This window comes from Bos indicus, chromosome 26 (genome assembly GCF_029378745.1).
Source record: "Bos indicus isolate NIAB-ARS_2022 breed Sahiwal x Tharparkar chromosome 26, NIAB-ARS_B.indTharparkar_mat_pri_1.0, whole genome shotgun sequence".
Classification (NCBI taxonomy): domain Eukaryota; kingdom Metazoa; phylum Chordata; class Mammalia; order Artiodactyla; family Bovidae; genus Bos; species Bos indicus.
In genome coordinates this window covers 37,302,132-37,310,321 of record NC_091785.1, presented here as the reverse complement: position 1 = coordinate 37,310,321, position 8,190 = coordinate 37,302,132, and the positions used below count along the sequence as shown (strand labels likewise).

At 54.7% G+C, this 8,190-nt stretch overlaps 2 protein-coding genes across 3 annotated transcripts in view; one reads left to right on the top strand and one right to left on the bottom strand.

Annotated features, from left to right (window-relative positions):
• Positions 1–1,824: 1,824 nt before the first annotated feature.
• EMX2 (empty spiracles homeobox 2) lies at positions 1,825–8,087 on the bottom strand. 2 transcript variants are annotated; one of them, XM_019953043.2, is made up of 3 exons: positions 7,584–8,086; positions 5,502–5,686; positions 1,825–3,315 (listed from the first exon to the last, which is right to left on the bottom strand). In XM_019953043.2, exons 1-3 carry the CDS (start codon positions 7,990–7,992, stop codon positions 3,148–3,150), a joined length of 762 nt encoding a protein of 253 aa, XP_019808602.1. In that variant the 5' UTR covers positions 7,993–8,086; the 3' UTR covers positions 1,825–3,147. The 2 variants fall into 2 exon arrangements, with proteins under 2 accessions (XP_019808602.1, XP_019808603.1); XM_019953044.2 differs by lacking the exon at positions 5,502–5,686 and having other exon boundaries at positions 7,584–8,087.
• Positions 7,991–8,190, top strand: part of LOC109553113 (uncharacterized) — a 115,707-nt gene continuing 115,507 nt past the window's right edge. The window contains exon 1 of the mRNA XM_070780462.1: positions 7,991–8,105. Coding sequence (XP_070636563.1) covers positions 7,991–8,105 — 115 coding nt within the window. The remainder of the gene's footprint in view (positions 8,106–8,190) is intronic.

The window sequence follows — 8,190 nt, the reverse complement described above, 5'->3', positions numbered from 1 at the left end:
TGGGACCCTTTCAGCCGCCTAATCCCCCCTATTTTCAAAGCTTGGTTTGTAATAAAGCTTTTAGTTTTTTTTTTTTTCAAAGCTAATAGTATTCTCTGATGATTTTATTGCAGTTACACTACATAGGACATTTACCAAAAAAATAATAATAATAAATCTTCATCACGCTCCCCCTTTTCTGGTACTTAAAAAAAAAAAAGTATATGCTTCTTGCAGAAATAAGCCTTTTGTCAAGATGGGAAATTTTCTTCAGGAAAGGCTAGTCTGAATTTTAACAGGTCTGTGCTCTGTATTTGAGGCGTTCTGGGCTTGAGGAAGTGGGTCGAAGGGAAAGGTAACTTGTTTAAAAGAAAGAGGTGCGGAGGTGCTGCAGCAGGGACTGCGAAGCACAGAAGACAGCTATTGGCCAGAGTCCCACTGTCCAAGTGGCTGGAATCCCCGACTGAGTCCCCAGGATACACAGGGCAGCACCTGTCCCCCTCTCCTGAAGCACACCCCTCTTCTGAATCAGCTCCTTCTGGCCCAGCATCCTCAGAGCCGAGTCTCCGCCAGTCCACCCACACCTTTCCAGGAAGTCTGTGTGGAAATGCCCCTACAAACAGTCAGAGTTCTCCAGAGAAACAGAGAGGGAGAAAGGGGGTGAGAAAGGCAGAGATAAAAGGGGAAAAAAAGAGAGAGAGAGACCAAGAATGAAATCTACTTTAGAAGAGAGGAAGGGAGGGGAAAAAAAAGAAAGAAAAATTTCCATAGTGCCCTATAGTCCCCACACGTGCACAGAATGTCTAATCTTAACTTTTCAAGGCAGGATGTTAACAAAGCTTGTATTTTTGCCCTGCATTGTAACTTGGCCTTATCACAGTGTAAAGGGTGGGGAGATTGTCCTAAATTATGTCCAGGCAGCCCCCCTGGATCCGTGGATTAAGAGATTAAAGGAGACCACTGGGCAAGGCCTCCTCTTTCCCCTTCATATTCCTGGTATGATAATTGCTTAAACTGATTTGCACTTTCACAAAAGCTCGCAGGACGCTTTGTAGCTCGAACAGAACAGACGAGGTTTCTCTATCAATGGAAATAAAACTGATTAATGCAGCCTATCAGGATAAGAAGCAAATGAAGCATGCAAAAACAACCTCGTACCCCCAGAAGGGGGAAGGAGGTGGGGGGAGCTAAGTTTCCTCCAAGACTGGTTACAACTTTTTCTTTACTGTTAAAATTGAGAGTTGAAGGTTTCTCAGAATGCTTGCCTTATAAGGCTGCTGAGGCCCTTGGGCTCATCTCATCACCTTTAGCAGATTGGGGCTGGAGAGAGGAAGTAAAGAAGAGAGGGAGGGAGGAGAGAAGGAAGGAAGAGAAGGAGGAAGAAAAAGAGAGGGAGAAGAGACATATTTCAGGGGTTTGAGGTCAGAAACACATTTTAAAAATACTAGGATTCTGATTCTGCTAAGTGTTTTCCCTAATCCTAGGGGAATATTCTTCAGTGCATAGCTACATGTCTAGTTTTTTTTTTTTTTTTAAATAACTAGAGGTTAAGAGTAGTAAGCATGTTTAACCTGAAATTCAAATTAAACTCCTTCTTTAGGCCGTGCAATGGGCAAAGGTCTGGATGGAAAACTTTTCTTCCATCTCTTTTCTGAAGGACTTAAGTTTTCCTAATCCTCTCCCTTTTCCACCCTCTTCTCTCTTTAAAATGCCCAAGAATCCATCAGTCTGGCCCTTTTGTGGGTGGTGAGCCTGTGCTTCTTGAGCCTAGTTGGGGAAGGACCACACTCAAATTAAAAAGATGCTTTAAAAAAAAAAATCACTTCAATTTCCCAAGACGACTACTCTGAGGGCATATTGATAAATCTTTATTGACAAAATATTGACATTGACATACTTCTTGGAAGTATATAGTGTGTTAGAATTCTAACAAATTAACACAAAACACAAAAATATTTACATTCTGGTATAGAAGACATTAAGGAAGCATTTGTCACTCTCTTTAGTAAGTCTATGATCTTGAAATAGAAACTCAGTGCTTGAAAACTTGCCGCAGTGTCCTTGGCCACACTTAACATCATCCCCGCTAACTACAGTCCTTCAGTTTTTGCAATATATAGATTTAAAGTTTGGAATGGCCTTTACGGCAAATGGTTGAACTCAGCCAATATCTTCAATGACTAAAAGGAGAAGTTTACTTCGTGGTTTTAAGCCTCGGCATGTTAGGAAAGGGAATGTCCAAGAAATAGAATTTAGATTTTTTGTTGTTTCTTTTCCCAGAACAAGTTCTGACTCCTCTTATGGGCACCCTCCCCCTCCACCCCCAGCCCCCCATCCTGTTCCCCATTTCTCTGAAAGAGGACCACTATTGCTGAGCCTACCTCATTTAGCTTTCACAATCACTTTGACATCAGAAGGTATCAAAAAGTGTTTACAGACTGCACGTTTCTTGAAAAAAAAAATCAAAATAAAAACACACAGAACCTGTCTTTAAAAGGAAAAGAAAATTACAATTCATTTTCTGTCTTTAGACACCATTCGCCCAACAACTGCTACATGCAATTCAAGTTTTTGAACAGGTGTGGGATGGGGCTGGATATGGAATCTCGATTATTACTCATTATTTTTAAAGATTGGGGGGAAAAAAACACTTCGAAGGGCAAAATTTAAAAGTCCTGTGCCTGGTTGGGTTTTTTTTTTTTTCTTTTATCATCACCATTATCATCATCATTTAAAAAAAAAAATCGGACTGTGATAAACGGAATACCTGCCAATCATCTTGTCTCGCTGGTTTGGCGTTTGACTGACAGCTCCCCTTGTCAGAGCGCCTTCGGCTTTGCCACCTTAGGACCTCTCTCTCTCTCTCTCTTTCTGCCTCACTCACTCACTCAGCTGCCTCTTTAGACAAGGGTAGCGTGTTCATCAAGGAGCCTCCCGTCTTCTGCCATCGAGGCGCGGCCTCGGATGAGGACCCTGGTTCTGCCGCCCGTCTACGTCGCGCCGCGGCTCCTCTCTCTGACTCCCTGTCCCCTTCTCCGTGAATGTGTGTGTGCGGTTGTTTTTGTTTTGTAGGGTTTTTTGTTTTCTTTTTTTTTTTCGTCTTCCCCTCCTCTCCCTGTCTCTGTTTTGCTCTGTGATGTCCGTTTCGGTGGGGTTCTGTCTGTGTTTTTAATCGTCTGAGGTCACATCTATTTCCTCGGGACTCGCCTGCTTTGTGGCGATCCTCCACCGGTTAATATGGTGCGTCCCTTTTTTCTTTTGTTGCGAATCTGAGCCTTCTTCCTCCAGCTTCTGCCTTTTGAACTTCGTCCTGCGGTTCTGAAACCATACTTTTACCTGCAGGAGAGGCAGAGAGGGCGCGTTAGTATTCCTGCACAGCGCCCTCCTACCTCCTCCTCTATTGCCTGGCCAGACCCTGGGCTGAGACTACAAAAGTCCAGTGTCCCGGGCCGCGCATCCTGTTAACCGGCACCCACACCCCGCTACAGCCTTCCCTTGGGGAACAGAGCTCCTGTTGCCGGGCCCGGGGAAGCCTGATCCCGGCCCTTCTGAGCCCTCCTGGTGAAACCTTTCCCCTGGCCCCGCCGGCTCCGCGTGCTCGGTGCCCCTTTTAGCTTCAGCCAACTCAGGACACCCACATCCCCGTTGAGTGCAAAAGCCTGCCAAACATTGGGAAGCCCTTATAAAATAATAAGTAAAGGAAAATTAAAAGGTCCCTGACTCTCTCTACCTAACCAGTGCCGCAAACAGTTGATTCCCGCTGCTGGGCCCAACGTGCTTTCTATTTTCTGCCGGTTTCCGCAGCCACTGTCTAAATATAGTGCCTCCTCTGCAAGGCCTGGGCCCTGGGGTAGGCAGTCAGGATTTGCCTGCGCTTCCTCCTCTGTGCCCAGGACTCTTGCAGGTGAGCAGGAGCGGTTGTGGCAGACAGTCAGGGGTGGGGGTTTAGGGGGAAAACCAGGGGGGACGGTGGGGGTACAGAGCCCTGGGGACTAACCCAGCTGAATCTTTTCAGCTCGGAAAAGAGGCTCTAAAGTGAAAGCTTCCGCAAGACCGTGGGATAGAGGGGAAGTAAAAGGAAAACCGAGAAAGATAAGGGAAGAGCCCCCTCTGTCCTCTTCTTGACCAGCTCCAGGGCAGGCCAGGGCCAAACTCCCACCCCATCGCATCACTTCCCACCAGGGCGGGGCTGGCGGCCTGGCCTCCCCAGAGGGCAGCTAGTAGTCTGGGGAGCACTTATGTGGGACTGGGTTGCACCGGTCCCTGGGGGAGATTGGTGATGGGTCCCTATACACTGACCAGACCAGACAGTGGCACTGCCCAAGCTTCTCAGCAGCGAGGGAGAGGTGAGGAAAATGGTGTTGACTGCACCTTCCACGGCCCCGGGTCTGTCCCCACTCTGCTGGCAGTACCCCCAGGCCCCTGAAGTCCGCTGGGCTTTCTCCTTTGAGTCGGCAGGCCCAGGTCCCGGCTTGCTCTCCCCGAATGCCCCCAGTCCCCCAAAGTGTTCCCATGAAAAAGCTGAGCTGGAACAAGGCTGAGTTTAATTTGCTTTGAGTTTGCTAATTGAGGGGGAGGACGATTCATTTCTCCCCGGCGCTCGCCCAAGGCGCGCGTCGGTGCGCTCGGGGCTTGACACGCACACAAAGACTCCAGGCAGCGTGGGCAGCGAGGCGGACAAAGACCACCGCCGCCTCGGCTATCCAGGAGAAATCAGCCGGGCGCGCCTTGTGCCGGGCCCCGCACCAACCCGCGAGGCCCTCTTCGGTTTTGTCTGGGGGAACGTTTTAAAACAAAAGCCTCGACCTCTTTGCGCCTCCCGGGAAAAGTGTTACAACTTAATCTGCCCGAAAATGTTACTGTTTGCCGGGAACTTTGACCCCGCCCTGCGGCTCCGCGTACAGTGGCGCCTACTGTAGCCCGAAACCACCTCCCCAACCCCGGGGCAGGCCGGAGCCTGGCCCGCCGGGGGACCCTGTTGCGCAGCAAGGGTCTACCCCCTGAGGCAGCCCCTCTCCGCAGCCTCCTGGCTCAGTTTCTCCGATTTAGGGACGCACCCAGGATGCCTGGCTCGATGGCCTGACTCTCCCGTCCCCTCAAGGGGAGTAACTGGGAGCTGTCCGTGTGAGCCGTGAGCCTCTGGCAGCACGGACCTCGCTCTTAACCCACTCCCAGCCCTCTCTTCCCAGCCTCGAGCCCCAAACGCTCCTACACCTCTTCCTGGCTCCAGCCGTGCCCGCAGACTCGCACCGAAAGTCTCATCAAAAGTGCAGAGGTGTCTCACCCAGGACCTGCGAGTCCAGCCCGGCCCTACAGAAAAAGCAACTCAGCCGGTCCCCCCCACTCCTCGGAACCTCCAGCGGGTCGGCTCCTACAGTCCGGTGCTGGAGCCCAAGGAAACCAAGAGCCCCTCAAAACTTACACATCTTGAGCCCAGGGCGTGGGAGTAACTCCCGGCCTATTGGCGGAAGGCCCTCTGTCCAGGGATCGGGGATGCGGTGGCCGCGCCGGGGCCCGCTCACCTGAGTTTCCGTGAGGCTGAGGCTGTGCGCCAACTGCTTCCTCTCGGCGCCCACCACGTAGTGATTCTTCTCGAAGGCGTGTTCCAGCCTCAGAAGCTGGGACGGGGAAAAGGCGGTGCGGATCCGCTTCGGCTTTCGGGCCAGGGCGTTGTGCAAAAGGAAGCTCTCCGGGCTTGCGTCGTTCCCTGCGGGGAACACAGCAGAAGTCCTGTTAGAGGTGGCCGTCCTAACCCGGGCCGCGCGCTTCTCCGGAGCCGGGCTGACCTGGCAGCGAGCTCAAGGCCTTCGCGGACGTACCCGGTGCGGCTTGGCCCAGAGGGGGCCGGGCCCCTCCAGACGCGCGAAGGGAGCGCCGGTCCAGCCGCCTGGCCCTGTCCGCTGGGCCCGGACCTGAGCGGCTGCCACCCAGCAGTTGTCCTAGGCGGGCTTTGCAGACCCCCGGGCGCCGCGGGCCTCACCACCTCCGCGCCGGGCACCCGGGGATCGAGGAGGGGGCAGCAAGGCCGGATCCGGGGATTGGCGCCCTGGACCCAAAGAAACGGCTTTCTTTTTTTTCTCATCTCGGAGAAAAGTTTGCCCCCGGGGATGAGGGGCGGAGAGGTGATGAGCCGCTATCTAAAGTTTTCTCCGGTACGTATTTTCAAAGTCTTTATCCTCCGGAAAAGCGCAGAGGCCGGGCGTGTTGTTGCAGCCCGGGCTTCAGAGAAATCTCTCCGGCGGGTGCGCAGGGTTTCTGCTGCCGCTGCCTCCCCGAGGTCCCGGCTTCCCCGCTGCCCTGCTCCGGAGAACTAGGAGACGCGAGGGAAGGCATCGTAACCCGGGGGGGGGGGGGGGGGGCGGCGTACGGAGCCGCGGGCACCTTTTAGGACTGTTCGCGGCCCCCGAAGATCCCAGCTACTCCGAGTCTGGTGTGAGGACCAAGACCGTGGCTGCTGGAAAATGAGGAAAGGGAGCCCTAAACTTTGCAAGCAGAGCCAGTTTCAGGTCCACTCACTGGGGTGGGAAATCGATTCACCAAAAACCCAAAGAAAAACAAACCGACAGTTCGGGGGGATGGAGGCAAATTCGGTCTGGGAATAAGGGTAAAACGTTGTTTTTGTTTGGTTTGGTTTTTGAAATTAAGGAAGGGGGGGGGGGCGTCTACCCGACTTTAGGCGCTGGCAGGAATGCAAAGGGTTAACAAATGGACAAGCCGCCGAGTATTGATCGGCTGCCTCCGGAGGTAGGTCTTTTCCCCGCTAGGATCGCCAAACTAATTACTTGTCCCGTTTACCGGAGTTTTAACTTTCCTCCTACCCTCCACCCAGAGAAAAAAAAAATCCAAAAAAAAACAGCAAGAAAGGAAAACACCCAAACAGATTTCCTCTAGCCCATCTTCCGACCCGGTTCATTTCTTTTAAAAGAAAAACAAAAACAAAAATCAGTCCGAACCTGCTTTCCCGCCGTGGCGGCTCGGCTCCGGAATTGAACAGGTCACCGCGAGAGTGCCGAGCCTCGGAGAGGTTCCTACCCGCGCGGGTTCCCGCCCCTCCCCAGCCTCCGAAATAAGCAGGATCAAACAACCCCCCCAGACTTTGCTCCGGGGGCGTAAGGGTCTCTTCGCTGCCAGAAGAGGGTCAGAGACCGAGACGTCGCAGGTCTAGGAGACAGGGGCGCGGAGTGGGTGGCGAACACGTAGTGGAAGGCGAACCTGGGGCCGGCCCTTGCCTGCGCCCCTCGGAGCCAGGGCGGCGAGAGCATAGCCCAGGAGACGGAGAGCCTGGGCACCCCGCGGGCCATGGATTCCTCGGTGGCCAGCACTCGGAGCAGGCTAAGACAGCCCGCCTTGAGAGCATTCGGAGGCAACTCCTCTGCGTCCCTCCTTAAAGGGTCAAGCGGCCGCAGGCCAGCCCCCAAACTGGCCGCAGCTCGGAGACTGGGGACCAACACCAAGCCCGACTCCTCGCCGCCCAGTTTCCAGACGCAGCGAGCGGGCGGTCGAGCCGGAAAAACCTCCATCCAGGCCTCGCCGGGCGCCCACCCGGAGCAGGCCGAGGGCAGCGTAGGATGCAGCGCTCCGCGGCCCCGCGACGTGGCACGTACCTTGGAAGCGGTGGCCCAGATATCGATAGCGATGGATGAGCCAGGGGTAGAAGGTGGACGGGTCCCGCTGCTGCGAGGCGAAGAGGGGGTGTGGCGAGTGCGAGGAGGGCAGGGGGTGGGCGGCCAAGGCGTGCGGCGGCGGCACCGGGTGCACTGGCACGGCCGGGTTGGGCGGGTGCGAGACCGCCTCGGCGAACACCAAGTCCGGGTTGGAGTAGACGCCCCTGCCGGCGGCAGCGGCGGCGGCGGCCGAGTGGAAGCCGTTGAGGAACGGGTTTATGGGGCTGGAGTTGGCGTAGCTGAGCGCCGCGGGACGGATGGGATCCTCGGAGCGCGAGGCGGGCAGGGGACTGTCCTTGGCCACCAGCGACTCGATGGTGAAGCAGCGCTTGGGCGCCGGCTGGAACATGCTGCGCCAAGGAGCGGGCGCCCGGGGCTCCCGGCTCCCGGCGACCGCGGCGCGCTGCCTCCGCCGCCCGCTGCCCGCTGCCCGCGGCGAGAACGGACGAGAATTGGGGACTTGTTGGGTGGGGGTGGGGGTGGGGGGAGGAAAGGGAGGAAGAAAGGAAAGGAAAGGAAAAAGGAAAGGAGGGGGGAGGGGGAGGGA